At 44.6% G+C, this 23,659-nt stretch overlaps 1 protein-coding gene across 1 annotated transcript; it reads left to right on the top strand.

The window, feature by feature from the left end:
• Positions 1-1,280: 1,280 nt before the first annotated feature.
• On the top strand, positions 1,281-23,440 carry gja10b (gap junction protein alpha 10 b). The gene is made up of 3 exons (XM_063040325.1): positions 1,281-2,195; positions 16,887-17,057; positions 23,402-23,440. The coding sequence occupies exons 1-3, from the start codon at positions 1,281-1,283 to the stop codon at positions 23,438-23,440; spliced, it is 1,125 nt and encodes a 374-aa protein (XP_062896395.1).
• Positions 23,441-23,659: the final 219 nt, after the last annotated feature.

The following is a 23,659-nucleotide window of genomic DNA, read 5'->3' as shown; positions in this document are numbered from 1 at the left end:
ATGACTCAGTGTTTTATCTAAAGACTGAGGCATACAGGGAGCAAATACAGTCCCCTGTGGGGCCCCAGTGCTGCTTATAGCTATGTCTGACACACAGCTCTGAAGCTGCACCAACTGTGGTCTGCCAGTCAGGTCGTCCATTATCCAGGATATAGTGGGAGTGAAAACCTGCATTGAACAGAGCTTTTTCCCCAGTAGTGAGGGCTGTATGGTATTGAAGGCACTTGAGAAATAAAAAAAAAACAAGATCCTCACAGTGCTGCCCTGCTTATCCAAATGGGAGTAGGCTCTATTCAGCAGGTAGATGACAGCATCATCGACTCCAGTATGTTCCTGGTAGGCAAACTGGAGGGAATCGAGGGCTGATCTGATCAGGGGTCAGAGGTGATCCAAGAGCAGCCCCTCTAGGGTCTTCATGACGTGTGAGATCAGGGCCACTGGACAGCAGTCATTCAAGATTTTCGGTTGACCTTACTTGGGTACAGGGACTACACGTGATGTTTTCCACACAGTCGGGACCCGTTCCAGGCTGAGACTCAGATTGAAAATGCGCTGGAGAGCTCCACACTCCTTAGCACACTCCTTCAGGACCTTGGGGGTTCACACCATCCGGTCCCAATGCTTTGCCGTGTCTGAGTTTTCCCACGGACACTAACCTCCGCAGTATCCCAAGACATCTTCAAGGAACAGTGCCTCAGAAAGATGCCGTTCATCATTAAGGACCCCCAGCACCCAGCTCATGCCTTGTTCTCGTTGCTACCGGCAGGACGGAGCTGCAGAAGCAGAAAGGCGCGCTCTTAATTCAGGAACAGACTCTTCCTCTTGGCCATCTGATTTCTGAATGGGCGCTGAGCCCATGAACACTACCTCACAACTTTCATATTCCTATTCTTCCACTAGTTATTAAACTTAACTATTTAATGAGTATACTTACTGTAATTCACAGTTTTTTTCCCTTTTCTATTGTTATGTATTGCATTGTACTGCTGCCGCAAAGTAAACTAACTTCATGGTATTTGCAGGAGATATTAAACCTGATTCTGATAAAATGCCTTTGAGACCGAGGGGGCTGTGATTGACCGCGATGGGCGATGATGGGGCTGGGGGAGGGGAGGGGGGGTCACATGAATGGTGCTGGCGGTTCACGTGGGCGACTGGCCGATCGATGGGCAAATAAACAGGGAGCGGACCGGGTAACTGCGCCGCTTCTGAGCCGTGAGGGGACACTGAAGTGAGAAAGAAATTCGGCGTTTGTCAGACTCCGAGATGAAAGAGTGAAGATGGGTGACTGGAACTTGCTAGGAGGTATTCTGGAAGAAGTGCATGTTCACTCAACCATCGTGGGGAAGATTTGGTTAACAATTCTGTTCGTTTTCCGGATGCTGGTCCTCGGGGTGGCCGCGGAAGATGTCTGGGACGACGAGCAGGCTGAATTCATCTGCAACACCGAGCAGCCGGGCTGCAGAAACGTCTGCTACGATAAGGCTTTCCCCATTTCCCTCATTAGGTTCTGGGTCTTACAAGTCATCTTCGTGTCCTCGCCGTCCCTGGTGTACATGGGCCACGCACTCTACCGGCTCAGAGCGCTGGAGAAAGAACGGCAGCGCAAGCGAGCCCACCTGCGAGCCGAGCTGGAGGGCGCGGAGCCGATGCTGGAGGAGCACAAACTGCTGGAGAAAGAACTGAGGAAGTTGGAAGAACAGCGGAAAATCAACAAGGCGCCACTCCGGGGCACACTCCTGCGCACGTACGTCTTCCACATTCTGACCAGGTCAGTGGTGGAGGTGGGCTTTATGGTGGGCCAGTACCTCCTGTATGGCTTTCGGCTCGATCCCCTGTACAAATGCGTGCGGTCGCCCTGCCCCAACACCGTGGACTGCTTCGTCTCCAGGCCCACGGAGAAGACCATTTTCATCGTCTTCATGCTCAGCATAGCCGCCTTCTCCTTGTTTTTGAACGTGCTCGAAATCATTCACCTGGGCATCAGGAAGATCAAGCTAGGTTTATACCCGGGCTCCGAGTTAAGTATCTGCAAGTCCAAGAAAAACTCAGTTGTCCAGCAGGCTCGCATTATGGCCAATTCTTCTCCGCACAAACTCGTCCCGATGGTCTTCAGCGGTTACAAACCTCTGCCAGAACAGGGAGATCTCGCACATCTCGCCACCTGCCTGCCTCCGGAAACTACGGCGCCTGCGGTAACTAAAGGTGACGCCTTTAGATTTATTTTCCTTATTTTTGTCTGGAGAACTGATTTTTTTTTCCACGATTGATAATTTAAAATGAAACAGAAAGTTGGCACAGTGATAATCGAACAGGAGCTGCCAGTTGGAATAATCTGGCAGTCTGGATTTCAAATGCTCAGTCCGATATTTCGTTGGATTCTCTAGTCATAGAGCGCTAATGCACAGAAATAGGCCCTTCGGCCCACCTAGTTATTCTGACCATTGACTTGCACCTGGACCACAGCCCTGCGTAACTCCTGTCCAAGTACATATCTAAACGCCTTTTAAATGTTGCAAGCGAGCCGGCATCCACCACTCCCACTGAAAGCTCTTTCCACACCTTCACCACCCTCTGAGTGAAGTAATTCCCTTCATCTGCCCCTTAATTTCACCTTTCACTTTTAACCCATGAACTCTGGCTGTAGTCCTACCCAACCTCAGTGTTAAAGCCTGCTTGCATTTACCCTATCTATACCCCTCAAAATGCTGTACACCTGCATCAGATCTCCTCCCAATGTCCTGCGCTCTAACACACTTGGTAAAACAGTGACATGGACGCCCTCATGTCCTCAAACTTGCTGGTTGACTAATCACGGCTAAGACCGGACGGTTACCGGTTAGCTGTGTGGTAGAAATGCTGACAAGCCCCAGGCACACGCATTAAATTTCGTAGCGAATACCTTCATTCGGTAGAGATTAATGTATTTTGTGCATCCATTCGTTTATAAACCAAAACAGAAGAACACAGACAAAATGATAGAGGAATTGAGCAGGTCAGACAATGTCTATGGAGAGGAATAAACAGTCAACGTTTCTGGCTGAGACCCTTCGTGAGACTATAACATAAAGGAGCATAGTTATGCCAGTCGGCCCATTGAGTCTGCTCTGCCATTCCATCATAACCAATTTATTATCCCCCTCAACCCCGTTCTCCTGGCAACACCAGCAGATAAGGTAGCAAAGAAGCGAAATGGTATACTTGGCTTCCTGGGCTGAAACAGCAGTTATCAACGTAGTTACAGCTTCATAAACTTCTGCCAGGTTCTCTCTCAACCTCTGGCACTCCTATTGACTCCACACATTGACATTTTTGACCTTAAGAAATAGGAGCAGGTTTAGGCCATTCGGCCCATCGAGTCTGCTCCACCATTCCATCATGGCTGATTTATTTATTCATCTCAATCCCCTTCTCCTGCCTTCTCCACGGGAATCTTCGATATCTTGGCTAATCAAGAGCCTATCAACTTCCACTCTAAATACACCCAAAGACCAGGCCGTCATCATGATTCCTCTTTCCTTTTTTCATGGATTTGTGCTTTTTATCTGATTTAGGCAAAATTAGACCATTTATCATGTTGGGTTTTGCACTTAAAGAGTCTGATGTTTAACACAAACTAGTCATTAACTCTTTAGTTTAGTTATGTATTATCTATCTCTTACTAACTCTTCCTTCAGTTAGTTCTGACGAAGGGTCTCGGCCTGAAACATCGACTGTACCTCTTCCTAGAGATGCTGCCTGGCCTGCTGCGTTCACCAGCAACTTTGATGTGTGTTGCTTGAATTTCCAGCATCTGCAGAATTCCTGTTGTTTAGTTATGTATTAACTGTTTTTCTGTTAGCCATTGCTCATAGAGCAGTACAGCACATTAGAGACCAATCATTGATTTTTAAAATAAGTCCACCATCAACCTAACCATACCATCCTGCATAACCCATATCACTCAGTCTTTCTTTAATCTAGGTGCCTCTCTAATAGTTCAAAGTACATTTATTATCAAAGTACCTACACATTATGCAACCTTGAGGTTTGTCTCCTAACAGGTGGCCATGAAACAAAGAAACCCAAAAGTACCCATTACATCATCAAACACCCCAAATACAATTAAAAATACTACAAATCATGCAAACAATAGACACAAGCAAATAGCGTTCTGAACCGGTCCACAAAGAGAGCCCATGCACAGACTCTTAGTTCAGCGCAGAGCGGAGTAAACTTTGTGAAGCAGTGAGCTGAACTGGCCCATCTCTCCCCAACACCTGACTTTTCAATCTGACCCAACGATGTTTGTTATCCAAACACCGGGTCCTGCTGCTTCGATATGCTTTGGGCCTGGACCCCACTGCCTCGATTGGGCCTGTACCTGATCTTTCCAATACGGCCTGGCGCTTAATCGTCATCCAGACATTGGGTTCAGTAGCTTCAACGTGTCCTGGGGCCTGGACCCGACTGTTCTGATTTGGCCTAGCACTTACACCCATCGAACCTCGGGTCTTCCTCGCTCTCGGTATTTTTAAAAGTCCCTAATGCATCAGTCTTTACCACCAACCGTTGCAGTGTGTTCCAGGAACTTACCACTATCTGTGTATTTTCTCAACTTTTCTCCACTCATGTTACAAGCATGTCCACTGGTGTAAGTCCTGAGGAACAGGCACTGGCACACCTACTCTCATGCCTTCTGATGTAGTTTCCCAATCTACCATAGCTAACTCACATCTCATAACTTTATAAATTGCCTTGTTTAGTTTCAAGAACTGGATTTTTAAATCTTTATGTAAAATTCTGTCATATTATGCTCTCCCTTCTTCACGGCCCACTTGACTACCAGATTATTAGTTAATCCCCTTCTCATTATACAGTACATTAGACTAGATTATGAGAACACGCAGTCCTCTTTTATTGTCATTTAGTAATACATGCAGTAAAAAATGATACAATATTCCTCCGGTGTGATATCACAGAAACACAGGACAGACCAAGACTGAAAAGCTAACAAAACCACATAATTATAACATATAGTTACAGCAGTGCAACAATACCATTACTTGATGAAGAACAGGCCATGGCACAGTGAAAAAGTACAAAGTTTCTCAAAAGTCCCACATCTCATGCAGACGGGAGAAGGAAGAAAACTCTCCCTGCCATGCCCGACCATAGTCCGACTCTGAGTCGTCCGAAAACTTCGAGCTCTGATCAGCCCTCCGACACCGAGTACCGAGCACCATCTCTATCCAAACGCTTCGACCTCAGCCTCGGTCACCAGCAGCAGGCAAAGCCGGGGATTTGGGGGCCTTCCCGCCGAAGATTCTCGATTGCACAGTAACAATAGCAGCGAACCAGGCATTTCAGAAATTTCTCCAGATGTTCCTCTGTTTCTCACGTCTGTCTCCATCAAATCAGAATTGTCCACGGCCCCTATTTAACAGATACGATATCATTTCACCGGAGAGCTGCGCGTGCTGCGTCGCGCTGCCATCTTCTCCTCCCGCCTCTTTAACTGTTTTATGATAACTATTACCTCAAAGTTCAAATTTCTAACTTCAAAGTAAGTTTATTATCAAAGTACATAGAGTATATGTCACCATACACAATCTTGAGATTCATTTTCTTGCACGCATAGTCAATAAATCCAATAACCACAATAGAATCAATGTCCACACCAACAGGACAGACAACCAGTGTGCAAAACACAACAAAATGTGCAAATATGAAAAGAAAGGAAATAATAATAATAGTAATATCTACATCTCAAAGTCACGACACAATAAGCATTAGGCCTACACAACAATATGTACGTAAATGTCCAGAAAGCCACAATATTAAATATACTAAAAATACTAAATTGGAGCAAGAGGCCAAGAGTGAAGGAGTAAGGAATCTCGGAGAGAAGGCTTTTTTTTTACACTGCTTGGAGAAAAGAGGCTAGACTGCACAGGCGCGTGATGTAGAGCGCTAAAGGTTTAAGAAAAGACCACCGTATACAGCAGGCAGCGGAGTGAGAGGGAGCAGAGTGGGATGGCTTTGGCTCAACAGGCTTCGGCGTGAACAGGCAGAAGCGAGGGTAAGTTCCGGTAAGTTTTGTTTTGTTAGTTTAGAGTACAGAGAATGCCAGGCAGGATGTTGGAATGCTCCTCTTGCAGGATGTGGGAAGGCAGGGAGCCCTCCGGTTTCCTTGACAACGACACCTGCAGGGAGTGCATCCAGCTGCAGCTCCTAACAAACCGCATTATAGGGAACTGGAGCAGGAGCTGGATGACCTCCAGGTCATTCGGGAGAATGAGGAGTTTATAGATAGTAGCTACAGGGAGGTAGTTACGCCAAAGGAGCAGCGCACAGGTAATTGGGTCACTGTCAGGCGAGGGAACAGGAAAGGGCAGGCAGAGCAGGGTTCCCCTGTGGCCATTCCCCTCAATAACAAGTCTACCGATTTGGATACTGTTGGGGGGGATGACTTACCTGGGACAAGCTGCAGCAGCCAGATCTCTGGCACTGAGCCTGGTTCTGCAGTTCAGAAGGGGGGGTGGAAGAAGAGGAGAGCAGTAGTGATAGGGGACTCGATAGTTAGAGGTACAGAAAGGAGGTTCTGTGGTCGTGTCAGTGACTCCCGGATGGTTTGTTGCCTCCCGGGTGCCAGGGTCAGGGATGACTCTGACCGCATGCTTAGCATTCTGAAGTGGGAGGCTGATCAGACAGATGTCGTGGTGCACATCGGTACCAATGACGTAGGAAGAAAGAGTGAGGAGGTCCTGGAGAGTGAGTATAGAGAGCTTGGTAGGAAGTTAAAAAGCAGGACCTCGAGGGTGGTAATCTCAGGATTGCTACCTGTGCCACGTGCCAGTGAGGGTAAGAATAGGATGCTCTGGAGGATGAACAAGTGGCTGAGGAACTGGTGTAGGGGGCAGGGTTTCAGATTTCAGGATCATTGGGACCTCTTCTGGGGCAGGTGGGACCTGTACAAGAGAGACGGGTTACACTTGAACCACAGGGGGACCAATATCCTTTCAGGGAGGTTTGTTAGTGCTATTGGGGAGGCTTTAAACTAGATTTGCAGGGGGATGGGAACCAGAGTGCCAGAGCCGACAGTGTGGCTGGGGTGAAAATAAATGATGTTAAAAGTTCAAGCAAATCCGCTGATAGAAAGGTTGTGAGTGGTGGTAAAAATCTTCTGAGGTGTATATATTTCAATGCTAGGAGTATTGCGGGGAAGGCGGATGAGTTGAGGGCGTGGATTGACACGTGGAATTATGACGTTATAGCAATCAGTGAAACTTGGCTACAGGAGGGGCAGGACTGGCAGCTTAATATTCCAGGGTTCCAATGTTTCAGATGTGATCGAGGCAGAGGAATGAAAGGTAGGGCATGCTTGGTGAGGACAATAGCGCCTGATGGCGACTGATGGGTAGGAATAGGATGCTCTGGAGGATGAACAAGTGGCTGAGGAACTGGTGTAGGGGGCAGGGTTTCAGATTTCAGGATCATTGGGACCTCTTCTGGGGCAGGTGGGACCTGTACAAGAGAGACGGGTTACACCTGAACTACAAGGGGACCAATGTCCTTGCAGGGAGGTTTGTTAGTGCTTTTGGGGAGGGTTTAAACTAGATTTGCAGGGGGATGGGAACCAGAGTGCCAGAGCAGATAGTGGAGTGGGGGTGAAAATAAATGATGTTAAAAGTTCATGCAAAGTCACAAATAGAAGGGCTGTGTGTGGTGGTAATAATTTTCTGAGGTGTGTCTATTTCAATGCAAGGAGTATTGTGGGGAAGGCTGACGAGCTGAGGGCGTAGATTGACATGGAATACATGGAATTACAATAATATAGTCATTAAACATATAACACTTACAGCACGGAAACAGGCCATCTCGGCCCTTCTAGTCCATGCTGAACTCTTACTCTCACCTAGTCCCACCGACCTGCACTCAGCCCATAACCCTCCATTCCTTTCCTGTCCATATAGCTATCCAATTTTACTTTAAATGACAATATCAAACCTGCCTCAACCACTTTTACTGAAAGCTCGTTCCACATAGCTACCACTCTCTGAGTAAAGTTCCCCCTCATGTTACCCCTAAACTTTTGCCCCCAACTCTCAACTCATGTCCTCTTGTTCGAATCTCCCCTACTGTCAATGGAAAAAGCCTATCCACGTCAACTCTATCTATCCCCCTCATAATTTTAAATACCTTTATCAAGTCCCCCCTCAAGCTTCTACGCTTCAAAGAATAAAGACCCAACTTGTTCAACCTTTCTCTGTAACTTAGGTGCTGAAACCCAGGTAGCATTCTAGTAAATCTTCTCTGTACTCTCTCTATTTTGTTGACATCTTTCCTATAATTCGGTGACCAGAACTGTACACAATACTTCAAATTTGGCCTTACCAATGCCTTGTACAATTTTAACATTACATCCCAACTCCTATACTCAATGCTCTGATTTATAAAGGTCAGCATTCCAAAAGCTTTCTTCATCACCCTATCCACATGAGATTCCACCTTCAGGGAACTATGCACCATTATTCCTAGATCCCTCTGTTCTACAGCATTCTTCAATGCCCTACCATTTACCATGTATGTCCTATTTTGATTAGTCCTACCAAAATGTAGCACCTCACACTTATCAGCATTAAACTCCTTCTGCCATCTTTCAGCCCACTCTTCTAACTGGCCTAAGTCTGTCTGCAAGCTTTGAAAACCTACTTCATTATCCACAACTCCACCTATCTTAGTATCATCTGCATACTTACTCATCCAATTTACCACCCCATTATCCAGATCATTAATGTATATGACAAATAAAATTGGACCCAGTACAGATCCCTGAGGCACACCACTAGTCACCGGCCTCCAACCTGACAGTTATCCACCACTACTCTCTGTCATCTCCCATCCAGCCACTGTTGAATCTATTTTACTACTTCAATATTAATACCTAACGATTGAACCTTCCTAACTAACCTTCCGTGTGGAACCTTGTCAAAGGCCTTACTGAAGTCTATATAGACAACATCCACTGGTTTACCCTCGTCAACTTTCCTAGTAACCTCTTCAAAAAATTCAATAAGATTTGTCAAACATGACATTCCACGCACAAATCCATGTTGACTGTTCCTAATCAGACCCTGTCTATCCAGCTAATTATATATACCATCTCTAAGAATACTTACCATCAATTTACCCACCACTGACGTCAAACTCACTTGCTAGGTTTACTCTTAGAACCCTTTTTAAACAATGGAACAACATGAGCAATATGCCAATCCTCCGGCACCATCCCCGTTTCTAATGACATTTGAAATATTTCTGTCAGAGCCCCTGCTATTTCCACACTAACTTCCCTCAAGGTCCTAGGGAATATCCTGTCAGGACCTGGAGACTTATCCACTTTTATATTCCTTAAAAGCACCAGTACTTCCTCTTCTTTAATCATCATAGTTTCCATAACTTCCCTACCTGTTTCCCTTACCTTACACAATTCAATATCCTTCTCCTTCGTGAATGCCAAAGAAAAGAAATTGTTCAAAATCACCCCCCTCTCTTTTGGCGCCACACATAACTGTCCACTCTGATTCTCTAAGGGACCAATTTTATCCCTCACTATCCTTTTGCTATTAATGTAACTGTAGAAACCCTTTGGATTTATTTTCACCTTACTTGCCAAAGCAACCTCATATTTTCTTTTAACTTTTCTAATTTCTTTCTTAGGATTCTTTTTACATTCTTTATATTCATCGAGCACCTCATTTACTCCATGATATCTCTCTTTTTCCAAACCAACTTTCCGATATCCCTTGAAAACCATGGTTCTCTCAAACTTCTAACCTTTCCTTTCAACCTAACAGGAACATAAAGATTATGTACCCTCAAAATTTCACCTTTAAATGACCTCCATTTCTCTATTACATCCTTCCCATAAAACAAATTGTCCCAATCCACTCCTTCTAAGTCTTTTCGCATTTCCTTAAAGTTAGTCTTTCTCCAATCAAAAATCTCAATCCTGGGTCCAGACCGATCCTTCTCCATAATTATATTGAAACTAATGGCACTGTGATCACTGGACCCGAAGTGCTCCCCAACACAAACCTCCGTCACCTGACCTATCTCATTCCCTAACAGGAGATCCAACACTGCCCCTTCTCTAGTTGGTACCTCTATGTATTGCTGCAAAAAACTATCCTGCACACATTTTACAAACTCCAAACCATCCAGCCCTTTTACAGTGTGGGCTTCCCAGTCTATGTGAAACTTGGTTGCAGGAAGGGCAGGACTGGCAGCTTAATGTTCCAGGGTTCCAATCTTTCAGACGTGATAGAGGCAGAGAGATGAAGGGTGGGGGGGGGGGGGCGGGTGGCATTGCTAGTCAGGGAAAATGTTACAGCAGTGCTCAGGCTGGACAGATTCCCCTACTATTAATGGTCTAGACGGGTTGGAGTTTGTAAAATATATTCAGGAAAGTTTTCTAAATCAATATATAGAGGTACCAACTAGAGAGGGTGCAATATTAGATCTCCTATTAGGAAATGAGTTAGGACAGGTGACGGAAGTGTGTGTAGGGGAACACTTTGGTTCCAGTGATCATAACACCATTAGTTTCAACTTGATCATGGACAAGGATAGATCTGGTCCTCAGGTTCTAAACTGGAAAAATCCTAGCAATTGAGAAATGAGTGTGCTTGGCTCTGCCCGTACCTCAGATTTTACCAGCTTGAGCTGAGAAAAAATGTGTTTTCACAATAATAATAATAAAAATAATAAATCTAATCTTGTTGTTTCTCATTTGATACTCAATTTTCATATCAAACAGCTGAAAATTAGATATCAAATCAGAAACAATGAAATGAGCTATACCTTAACATACATGGATGATTTGAAATTATAAGCTCCTTCATCAGTAAAGCTAAAGCAATTAATTCAAAGAGTAGAAATATGTTTGAAAGATATAAACATGAACTTTGGACTGGATAAATGCAGAACATTAAACATAAAGAAAGGTGCAATAGAGCTAATAGAATACAAAACAGAACAACAGGATACAATAAAACCGATGGATGAATAAGAAGCATATAAGTACCTGGGATATCAACAAGCAAAGAAAATAGATCGTAGTGTGAGAAAGGAGAAGCTTTTGACAGAATTCGGCCAAACAGAGCTCAACAGTAAAAATAAAACAAAGGCAATAAACACGCTCGCAATCCCTCTATTAATGTATCATTTTGGCATAATATCTTGGTCCAAAACTGATCTGGAAAATTTACAAAGAAAAATAAGAACTGAAATGACAAATTTCAGAAAACATTCTGTACATTCAAATATGCTTAGGTTAACACTACCTTGACAGAAAGGGGCAGAGAAATGACAGACATTAAAAATCTACGCAACAGTCGGATAAGACTTCTAAGGATATACTTTCATCAGCACAAAATGATTCAGCACTTCACATGAGCATAGCAAATTCTGGTAAGAAGTATACACAACTAAATTAAATGAGAGCACAGCCCAGAACAATCAGTGTTGAAGAAAAAGTTATTGGAAGGGAATGAGCGTCCATGGAAGACATCCCCACGATCTGAGCAGCCTGTATATCGACAAGGAAGTGAAAATGCCTGGCTCAGAGCTGGAGAACTCTTCCCAGAAACAGAAGAGTTCATGTGGCAAACAACAGGAATTCTGCAGATGCTGGAAATTCAAGCAACACACATCAAAGTTGCTGGTGAACGCAGCAGGCCAAGCAGCATCTCTAGGAAGAGGCGCAGTCGACGTTTCAGGCCGAGACCCTTCGTCAGGACTAACTGAAGGAAGAGTGAGTAAGGGATTTGAAAGTTGGAGGGGGAGGGGGAGATCCCAAATGATAGGAGAAGACAGGAGGGGGGAGGGATGGAGCCAAGAGCTGGACAGGTGATAGGCAAAAGGGATACGAGAGGATCATGGGACAGGAAGTCCGGGAAGAAAGACGGTGGGGGGGGAACCAGAGGATGGGCAAGGGGTATATTCAGAGGGACAGAGGGAGAAAAAGGAGAGTGAGAGAAAGAATGTCTGCATAAAAATAAGTAACAGATGGGGTACGAGGGGGAGGTGGGACATTAGCGGAAGTTAGAGAAGTCAATGTTCATGCCATCAGGTTGGAGGCTACCCAGACGGAATATAAGGTATTGTTCCTCCAACCTGAGTGTGGCTTCATCTTTACAGTAGAGGAAGCTATGGATAGACATGTCAGAATGGGAATGGGATGTGGAATTAAAATGTGTGGCCACTGGGAGATCCTGCTTTCTCTGGCGGACAGAGCGTAGGTGTTCAGCAAAGCGGTCTACCAGTCTGCGTCGGGTCTCGCCAATATATAAAAGGCCACATCGGGAGCACCGGACGCAGTGTATCACCCCAGCCGACTCACAGGTGAAGTGTTGCCTCACCTGGAAGGACTGTTTGGGGCCCTGAATGGTGGTAAGGGAGGAAGTGTAAGGGCATGTGTAGCACTTGTTCCGCTTACACGGATAAGTGCCAGGAGGGAGATCAGTGGGGGAGGGATGGGGGGGATGAATGGACAAGGGAGTCGCGTAGGGAGCGATCCCTGTGGAATGTGGAGAGAAGGGGGGAGGGAAAGATGTGCTTAGTGGTGGGATCCCGTTGGAGGTGGCGGAAGTTACGGAGAATAATATGTTGGACCCAGAGGCTGGTGTGGTGGTAGGTGAGGACCAGGGGAACCCTATTCCTAGTGGGGTGGCGGGAGGATGGAGTGAGAGCAGATGTACATGAAATGGGGGAAATGCGTTTAAGAGCAGAGTTGATAGTGGAGGAAGGGAAGCCCCTTTCTTTAAAAAAGGAAGACATCTCCCTCGTCCTAGAATGAAAAGCCTTATCCTGAGAGCAGATGCGGCAGAGACGGAGGAATTGCGAGAAGGGGATGGCGTTTTTGCAAGAGACAGGGTGAGAAGAGGAATAGTCCAGATAGCTGTGACTATCCCGCCACCCCACTAGGAATAGGGTTCCCCTGGTCCTCACCTACCACTCCACCAGCCTCCGGGTCCAACATATTATTCTCCGTAACTTCCGTCACCTCCAACGGGATCCCACCACTAAGCACATCTTTCCCTCCCCCCACCTCTCTGTATTCCGCAGGGATCGCTCTCTATGTGACTCCCTTGTCCATTCGTCCCCTCCATCCCTCCCCACTGATCTCCCTCCTGGCACTTATCCGTGTAAGCGGAACAAGTGCTACACATTCCCTTACACTTCCTCCCTTACCACCATTCAGGGCCCCAAACAGTCCTTCCAGGTGAGGCAACACTTCACCTGTGAGTCGGCTGGGGTGATATACTGCATCCGGTGCTCCCGATGTGGCCTTTTATATATTGGCGAGACCCGACGCAGACTGGGAGACCACTTTGCTGAAAACCTACGCCCTGTCCGCCAGAGAAAGCCGGATCTCCCAGTGGCCACACATTTTAATTCCACATCCCATTCCCATTCTGACATGTCTATCCACGGCCTCCTCTACTGTAAAGATGAAGCCACACTCAGGTTGGAGGAACAACACCTTATATTCCGTCTGGGTAACCTCCAACCTGATGGCATGAACATTGACTTCTCTAACTTCCGCTAATGCCCCACCTCCCCCTCGTACCCCATCTGTTACTTATTTTTATACACACATTCTTTCTCTCACTCTCCTTTTTCTCCCTCTGTCCCTCTGAATATACCCCTTGCCCATCCTCTGGTTCCCCCCGCCCCTTGTCTTTCTTCCCGGACCTCCTGTCCCATGATCCTCTCATATCCCTTTTGCCTATCACCTGTCCAGCTCTTGGCTCCATCCCTCCCCCTCCTGTCTTCTCCTATCATTTTGGATCTCCCCCTCCTCCTCCCACTTTCAAATCCCTTACTCACTCTTCCTTCAGTTAGTCCTGACGAAGGGTCTCGGCCCGAAACGTCGACTGCGCCTCTTCCTATAGATGCTGCCTGGCCTGCTGCGTTCACCAGCAACTTTTATGTGAGTTCATGTGGCAATACAGGACCAGGTGACTAACACACAAAAAAATCAAGAATTCTCAATAAAAGACCAACAAATTCAAGATGGTAAACGTAGAAAATGCCAAGAAAAACCCAGGAACAATCCAAAACATTACAAGATCCTGTAGCAGTTTTAACTCAACTTGATTACTTACACAGGCACAATCAAGTGGTAAAAACCATTCATCAAAATCTTGCTATAAAATACAAACTCAGAAAAGAAATCATACTTCACAATAAATACAAACCTGATCCAGGTTTAGAGTGAGAATCCCACAAATTGTATCATGACCGATCAGTTGTTACAGATGAGGCAATCCGTAACTATCTGGATGTAATAATACAGGATAATTAAACAAGAGAAACTTACTTAACAGATACAGCCATTCCAAACACACATAACTTACAGAAATCAATAAGTGAAAAACACCAGAAATATGCTGAATTAAAAGAGGAAATTGAAGGACTATGGAACATAAGACAAGACAAAGGAGCAGAAGTCAGCCATTCGGCCCATCAAGTCTGCTTCGCCATTTTATCATGAGCTGATCCATTCTCCCATTTAGTCCCACTCCGCCGCCTTCTCACCATGAACAGGGTATAGTCCCAATAATAATATCTACAGCTGGTGTCATCCCAAAGTCACTGCATAATAGCATTAAACAATTAGAGCTACACAGCAATATCTATGTAAATCTCCAGAAACCCACAATACTAAACACCACCAGAATAATCCGAAAGTTCCTAGCAATTGAGAAATGAGTGTGCTTGGCTCTGCCTGTACCTCAGGTTTTACCAGCATGAGCTGAGAAAAAAATAAATTACAATAATAATAAATAAACAAACAAACAAGCAGGCAACAATTAGAAATATTCTAAATACCCAAAGAGACCCTTTGGAAGGGCCTCAGCCCAAAACATCGACTGTACTTTTTTGCATAGATGCTGCCTGGCCTGCTGAGGTCCTCCAGCATTCTGTATGGGTTCCTTGGATTTCCCTTGTTTGTGATTAGAAATACCCTTTGTTGGTTCCTCAGTGTACTGATCCAGAGAATCATCTTGTCCTTTTATGAGAATAGTTTGAGCGAGCTAGGGACCATAGAGGATGGGAGGTGACTTGATAGAGATGTACAAGATGATAAGAGGCATGGATTGAGTGGGTAGCCAGATTCCCTTTCTCAGGGTGGAAATGGCTAACACAAGGCATGATTTCAAGGCGATCGGAGGAAAGTATGGCGGGGGTGGGTGGGTGGTGTCAAAGATAAGCTTTTTTTTAACAGAGAGAGTGGTGAGTGCATGGAGCACACTGTCAGGGTGATGGTAGAGGCAGAGACACGAGGGGGCATCTAACAGACTCTTAGGTAGACAAATGAAAGTGAAGTGGAGGGCTATATAGAAGCAAAGCATTTGATATTAAATTAGGTTAAAAGAGTGGTACAACATAATTGGTTGAAAAGCCTGGACTGCTCTATGAATTAATCTTCACATCATTACTGCTAATTTGGTTTCCCAGTAAATCTGTAGATTAACATTCCCCAATGTTATTGTATCAGTCTTGTTAGATGTACCTCTAACTTCCTGATTCTTCTCCTTACATTACCACTATCGCTTGTGGACCTTTGCACATCTCCCATTATTGTGTTCTTCCTTTTGCAGTCTCCTTGCTCTGCTTAAGGTTATTCTACTTCTTGATTTTCTGATCAATGACCATTTCTACCACATTTATCTCCTTTTTTATTATCAGGCCTGCATGAAGTTTTGTCCCAATATTGAAAGGCCGAGATAGAGTGGATGTGGAGTCGATTTTCCATTAGTGGGGGGCTATAGGACCACAGGGCACAGCCGCAAAATAGGAGGACTTCCCTTTAGAACAGAGACGAGGAAGAATTTCTTTAGCCGGAGAGTGGTGAATATGTGGAATTCATTGCCACTGACAGCTGTGGAGGCCAAGTCGTTGGGTATATTTAAAGCGGAGGTTGATAGGTTGTTGATAAGTCAAGGTGTCAAAAGTTACGGGGGAAAGGCAGGTGAATAGGGTTGAGAGGGATAATAAATCAGCCATGATTGAATGGTGGAGCAGGCTTAGTGGGCCATATGATCTAATTCTGCTCCTAGGTCTTATGGGCAAATATCTTATAAACGTGTCATGAAATATGTTGTTTTGTGGCAGCAGTACAGTGCAATACGTAAAAACAAATAGTGAGGTCGTGTTTATGAGTCCATTGTCCATTCAGAAATCTGATGGCAGAGGGAAGGAAGCTGTTCCTAAAATGTTGAGTGTCTGTCTTCAGGCTCCTGTATCTCCTCGTTGATTGTAGCAATGAGAAGAGGGCACCCCCTGGGTGATGAGGCTCCTAAATGATGGATGCCATCTTTTTGAGGCATCGCTTCAATGCTGTCAAGTGAATATATACAGATTAAAAAGATACATACATATTACAAAATGAGTATTTTCAATATGTTGCATGCAAGTAAATACTTTTGACTCACACGAGATAAATGCCTTATCATGTTTATTTGTGATATTAAGAGCCATCTGCTCAAGCTGGAAGAGACTTCTCAGTGAATAAACCTCAACAGGACCAAGAGCAATTTCATAGACAACACCATGATGAACACTTTGTTGAGGACCCCAATCAAGTGAAGCACATCCATGATGCAACAGGAGATCAGGATCACTCACCCGTGAGTGATATTACTTCCAAAACGTCCCACCCGAATGAGCATGACTCAAAAAGCAGTGATAATGTTGATAGCGCATTGGGGCACGCGAAGGTAACTATGTACCACGCAAACCAATCAGAAATCCCAGCTGCCACCCGCAACACTCTTCGCAGACAGAGCAGAGCTAGTTGTTATAAAGACAGTCCAGATGATTGTGGTGATTGTCAGGATGTCAGGAGGGCGAGCTGCCCTGGGATTAAATCAAAGAGGATCTCGCAAACCACAATCGCCAGCCGCCCTGGAAGTCCCTGCTCTACAAATGGCTCCAGTACTGAGTCCAAGCATAAAGAAGAAAGTCCAGCTGTTACCCCACCTCCTTCAGGACGCAGAATGTCAATGGCAAGTATAAAGAATTCCTGTTGACACATTTGGAATAAAACTGTTCAAGTATTAGGAGATAAGGGGTGAATTTTCAGGGCACTGATCTGGATGAAGATAAAACACTAATACACTGAAAATGGTGGGCAGTCTTAACATAGAACATAAAACACAGAATAGTACAGCACATTACAGGCCTTTCGGCCCACAATGTTGTGCTGACCCTCAAACCCTGCCTCCCATATAACCCCCCACCTTAAATCCCTCCATATACCTGTCTAGTAGTCTCTTAAACTTCACTAGTGTATCTGCCTCCACCACTGACTCAGGCAGTGTATTCCACGCACCAACCATTCTCTGAGTAAAAAACCTTCCTCTAATATCCCCCTTGAACTTCCCACCCCTTACCTTAAAGCCATGTCCTCTTGTATTGAGCAGTGGTGCCCTGGGGAAGAGGTGCTGGCTATCTATTCCTCTTATTATCTTGTACATCTCTATCATGTCTCCTCTCATCCTCCTTTCATCCTCCTTCTCTCCAAAGAGTAAAGCCCTAGCTCCCTTAATCTCTGATCATAATGCATACTCTCTAAACCAGGCAGCATCCTGATAAATCTCCTCTGTACCCTTTCCAATGCTTCCACATCCTTCCTATAGTGAGGCAACCAGAACTGGACACAGTACTCCAAGTGTGGCCTAACCAGAGTTTTGTAGAGCTGCATCGTTACATCGTGACTCTTAAACTCTATCCCTCGACTTATGAAAGCTAACACCCCAAAAGCTTTCTTAACTACCCTATCTACCTGTGAGGCAACTTTCAGGGATCTGTGGACATGTACCCCGAGATCCCTCTGCTCCTCCACACTACAAAGTGTCCTGCCATTTACTTTGTACTCTGTCTTGGGAGTTTGTCCTTCTGAAGTGTACCACCTCACACTTCTCCGGGTTGAACTTCATCTGCCACTTCTCAGATCACTTTTGCATCCTATCAATGTCTCTCTGCAATCATCGACAATCCTCTACACTATCTACAACACCATCAAACTTTGTGTCATCTGCAAACTTGCGAACCCACCCTTCTACCCCCACATCCAGGTCATTAATAAAAATCATGAAAAGTAGAGGTCCCAGGACAGATCCTTGTGGGACACCACTAGTCACAATCCTTCAATCTGAATGTCCTCCCTCCACCACAACCCTCTGCCTTCTGCAGGCAAGCCAACTCTGAATCCACCTGGCCAAACTTCCCTGGATCCCATGCCTTCTGACTTTCTGAATAAGCCTACCATGTGGAACCTTGTCAAATGCCTTACTAAAATCCATATAGATCACATCTACTGCACTACCCTCATCTATATGCCTGGTCACTTCCTCAAAGAACTCTATCAGGCTTGTTAGACACGATCTGCCCTTCACAAAGCTATGCTGACTGTCCCTGATCAGACCATGATTCTCTAAATGCCTATAGATCCTATCTCTAAGAATCTTTTCCAAATGCTTTCCCACCACAGATGTAAGGCTCACTGGTCTATAATTACCCGGATTATCCCTACTACCTTTTTTGAACAAGGGGACAACATTCGCCTCCCTCTAATCCTCCGGTACCATTCCTGTGGACAACGAGGACATAAAGATCCTAGCCAGAGGCTCAGCAATCTCTCCAACACTGATGTAACTGATATCCCAGGGCCTAATGTTTAATAGACCCACACCAAGGCAGGTGATAGATCAGGTCTTATTATACTATTGACTATTGTAGGAATGGGTGGGTGCTCCAGGCAAACAGAATCTTAGAAATGTCTCCTTTAATCATGTTGGCTCTAGAGGTAATCTTGTTATGAACTCTGGAGTAGTTCTTCGCTGATCTAGGAAGGTGGAGCAAACTCTAGATATTGCCCTGGCAAACAGCCTTCATCAGAATCAGGTTTATTATCACCGGCATGTGACGTGAAATTTGTAAACTTAGCAGCAGCAGTTCAATGCAATACATAATCTAGCAGAGAAAGAAATTAATAATAATAATAAATAAAATTTAAAAAAATAAATAAGTAAATCAATTACGGTATATGTATATTGAATAGATTAAGAAAACATGCAAGAACAGAAATACTGTATATTTAAAAAAGTATGAGGTAGTGTCCAAAGATTCAATGTCCATTTAGGAATTGGATGGCAGAGGGGAAGAAGCTGTTCCTGAATCACTGAGTGTGTGTCTTCAGGCTTCTGTACATCCTACCTGATGGTAACAGTGAGAAAAGGGCATGCCCTGGGTGCTGGAGGTCCTTAATAATGGACACTGCCTTTCTGAGACACTGCTTCCTAAAGGTGTCATGGGTACTTTGTAGGCTAGTACCCAAGATGGAGCTGACTAGATTTACAACCTTCTGCAGTTTCTTTTGGTCCTGTGCAGTAGCCCCTCCACACCAGACAGTGATGCAGCCTGTCAGAATGCTCTCTACGGTACATCTATAGAAGTTTTTGAGTGTATTTGTTGACATGACAAATCTCTTCAAAATCCTAATGAAGTATAGCTGCTGTCTTGCCTTCTTTATAACTACATCAATATGTTGGGACCAGGTTAGATCCTCAGAGATCTTGACACCCAGGAACTTGAAGCTGCTCACTCTCTCCACTTCTGATCCCTCTATGAGGATTGGTATGTGCTCCTTCGTCCTACCCTTCCTGAAGTCCACAATCAGCTCCTTTGTCTCACTGACATTGAGTGCCATGTTGTTGCTGTGGCACCACTCCACTAGTTGGCATATCTCACTCCTGTATGCCCTCTCGTCACCACCTGAGGTTCTACCACTGTACATTGGAACATAAAACACACGGAGAAATGACCAACACAGTCCAAAGATGTACTGGGGGCAGCCCACAAGTGTTGACATGTTCTGTCACCAGCACAGTATGCCCATACATTACTAACCCTAACTCGTATATCTTTGGAATGAGGGAGGAACTGGAGCGCCCGTAGGAAATTCATGCAGTCACAGGGAGAACATACAAACTCTTTACAGACAGCCACAGGGTTTGAACCCTGATCTTAACAGCTGTTGCAGTAAAGCGTTACGCTAACCACTACGCCACTGCGCCAAAGAGTATTTCCCTTTTTTATCTCACTGTGACTTGGTGAGCCATGAACTTCCATCAGAATTCATGGTCGTACATAGCAGGTTTTTAAAGGACCACCACTGTTTCACATTTCTGCATTGTCAGAGATGACCCCAAGCACATTGCTGTTCACTGGAATAGGTTTCAAATGGAAGTTCAAGTTCAAGTTTATTGTCATTCAACTGTATACATGTATATCTCTAAACGAAACAATATTCCACCAGACCAGGAGTTCCCAGTCTGAGGTCATAGACCCCTTGATTATCCATAACATAAAAAAAATTGGGAACCCTTGCTCCAGACCAAGATGGACAACACAGCACATAAACCTCACACACATAACACATAAAGTAATATTGCCCTAAGTAAATTAACAAATAATTTGGTGCATTTATGACACAAGTTAAAAGGTTAACAGTATACCTCTACTGGCACTTCATACGTGATGAGACCTGTGTGGTGGCAGGGAGCTCGGTAATCTTACAGCCTGGGGCAAGTTCTTGTTCTAATGCTGCGGTCAAAGAGATCGTTGGATGGACGAGAAGGATCATTGACAATCCTGGATAAATAGCACTCCTGATACATATCTCAGATGGATGGAAGAGAGACTCCAGTAATTCTCTCAGCAGTCCTCGCAATCCTTTGTAAAGACCTACGGGCAGATAATGTGCAATTCCCATACCAGACAGTGATGCACCTGGTCAGGACAACCTTGATGGTTCTCCTGTAAAAATTGGTTAGAATAGAGGGTGGAGGGAGCCTCAGTCACCTCAATCTCCTCAGGAAGTGGAGAGGCTGCTGTGCTTTCTTGACTCCACATTCTGGCACCAAGTGACATTGTCCCTTATGTGTACTCCCAGAAAGTTGGTGCTCCTAATTCTGTCTATGGAGGAACCATAATGCACGGGTCACAAAAATGAAGGTTATTCATTCATGAGCTTTAATGGGCATCAAAAGGTATGAGGTGAAAGCAGGGGTGACTGGATGAAGTGGATCAGCCCATGATTGAATGGCAGAGCAGACTTGATGGGCCAAATGACCTACTTCTGCTCCTATATCTTATGGTCTTAATGTTTCAGTAGGAGACAAAACAGAGATGGCTATAGTGGTGGTACAGTGATTAATGACCAGAGCTGGAATCCAGAGACCAGGACCAACTATCCAAAGTTGTAGGTACAAATCCCACCGTGGCAGCTGAGATATTTAATTTCAGTTATTATTCCAAACTTTGGGAAAAATAAACACACACCAAGTAGTTTTAATCAGGATCACTGTGAAACTTCTGAAGAACCATAAAATCCTGCTCCTCAGAGGGGGAATTCTGCCCTTGTTATTTGTTCTGGCCAGCATGTGACTCCAGACGCTCCAATAGCCCCAGACACGGCCTAGCAAGCTATTTGGTTTGGAATACACCAGGAATGTCACCTGGTACCTACTTCGGCCCTGAGTCTGGATATGGTAAAGTCACTCACAACCCATTGATCCTCGAAAGTCTTTCTCTCAAAAGAAGGAGGATTTGTTAGGAGAGCTAACACAGAATAGCCCAGCAACAGTCTGACGTAGTTATAGAATCACAAAACACTGCAGCAGAAAAACGGACACTTTGGTCCATCTAGTCTGTGTCAAACAGTTTTATGCCTCATCCCATCGAGCTGCATCGGGACCATTGCTCTCCAGACCTCTCCCATCCAAACTTCTCTGAAACGTTGCAGTGGAACTTGCCCTTTATTTTATATTACTCATTTTGAGATGCAGTGCGGAATAGGCATTTCCAGCCCAATGAGCCTCGCTGCTCGGCAAACCACCTATTTACCCTTAGCCCAATCACAGGACAGTTTACAATGAGCAATTAACCAACCGGCTGGTATGTCTTTAGACTGTGGGAGGAAACCAGAGCACCCGGAGGAAACCTACACGTTCATAAGGAAGACGAATAAACTCCTTACAGAGGACAATGGAGTTAAACTCCAAACTGCAAAAACCTGAGCTGTAATAGTGTTTCACTAACCAGTACACTACTGTGGCGCCCTATGCCATGGGAACATTCTTGCTTCTACACAGCTCCTGCCCTTCACCCAATCAAAGACAAATTTTCCCCCTTTCCCAGTTCCCTTGCTTTGTTTGCATTGTACAGCCTGTTTATTTCCATTTTTCCCTGTTTCTGATGAAAGATCACTGAATTGAGATTTTAACCGTATCTTTCTCCACAGAAGCTGCTTCACCAGTTGAGTATTTCCTGAATCTTGTGTAATATCTCAAAGTCAAAAGTCAAAATCGAGTTTGCTATCATATGTACGAGTACAGTACATGTGTGTACAGCCGCGTTGAAAAACTTACTCGCAGCACCATTACTGACACACAGCATCAGACAAGCAGCTTTCACAAGAAAACATCAATTAAGCACAATTTATAAACATTATAAACTTTTTTTACAAGTTAAAAAGTCCATTGTAGTGCAAAGTGGTCATGATGTTGCTGTACTGAGGTAATGAACAGGGTTGAGGGTGAGAGGGGTAGTAATTAGGTGACCAGGACTGCACACAACACTCCTTATTTGGTGTTACCAATATTGTATATAACTTCAGCTCCGGTACTCAGTACTCAGTGCCCACCACAGGGCCCAGTGGCAGGAATATGATAGCTGGTGCTTCTCTACAGAGCCATCAAATGACCTTCAGCGTCATCTGGAACATTATGTTATGATTAGAAAACAATGCCCTAAGTTTAAGGTTCCCAACCTGGGGTCCGTAGACCTTTCAGTTAATAGTAGGGGTCCGTGTCATTAAAAAGTTGGGAACCCCTTGCCCTAAAACATTAACACAAGAGGTTCTACAGAAGCTGGAAATCCAAAGCAACACACAAAATGTTGGAGGAGCTCAGCAGGTCAGGCAGCGTCTATGGAAATGAATAAACAGTGGATGTTTCGAGCCAAGACCCTTCAGCAGGACTGGAAAGGAAGGGGGAAAATGCCAGAATAAAAAGGTGGGAGGACGGGAAGGAGGACAAGCTAGTAGGTGATAGGTGAAACCAGGTGGGTAGGAAAGGTAAAGGGCTGGAGAAGAATCTTCTAAAATGCCCTAAAACATTGGTGTTTAAGTGGAGTCCATAGTTAATGCTGACAGATTGAACCAATATTGAAAAGTAATCCTCGGATCTATTGATAACTAATAGGGGATTGCTTCCGAATTCTTTTCGACCTATTAATGCAAATGATAAAAACTATGTCATCTTCAAGCTTTTTTTTTCTCTTTCAGAGCGTGCTCCTCGAGCTATCTTCCATTATGAAAAAGTGAGAAAATAATTGTGCTGTGATTTCTGAGTAATCTAAAGACCTCCAGTATACAAAGTTCCAAAGGGAAGTAATGGAAAAGGAATGTTACAAATACTGAAGCATAAATGCTTTAATAATAATCTCTTAATATTTCAAATCGCTGACATGTTTAATAAGATCCATTCCACGTTCTAGTCTTAATCCCCTTGTTCAGTAATATATATTTTATTGGTCTTTATAA

The sequence above is a fragment of the Mobula hypostoma genome, chromosome 2, assembly GCF_963921235.1.
Source record: "Mobula hypostoma chromosome 2, sMobHyp1.1, whole genome shotgun sequence".
Lineage (NCBI taxonomy): Eukaryota > Metazoa > Chordata > Chondrichthyes > Myliobatiformes > Myliobatidae > Mobula > Mobula hypostoma.
Note: the sequence above shows the minus strand (reverse complement) of the source record. Positions and strands in the feature narration are given on the sequence as shown.

What these genes read in the sequence shown, in the direction of transcription:
- gja10b (XM_063040325.1), top strand. Translation starts at nt 1,281, where the DNA reads ATGGGTGACTGGAACTTGCTAGGAGGTATTCTGGAAGAAGTGCATGTT. An exon ending in CGGAAACTACGGCGCCTGCG is followed by an intron (nt 2,196 to 16,886) that starts GTAACTAAAGGT and finishes GGTGATTGTCAG; the next exon opens with GATGTCAGGAGGGCGAGCTG. An exon ending in CAGGACGCAGAATGTCAATG is followed by an intron (nt 17,058 to 23,401) that starts GCAAGTATAAAG and finishes TTTCTCTTTCAG; the next exon opens with AGCGTGCTCCTCGAGCTATC.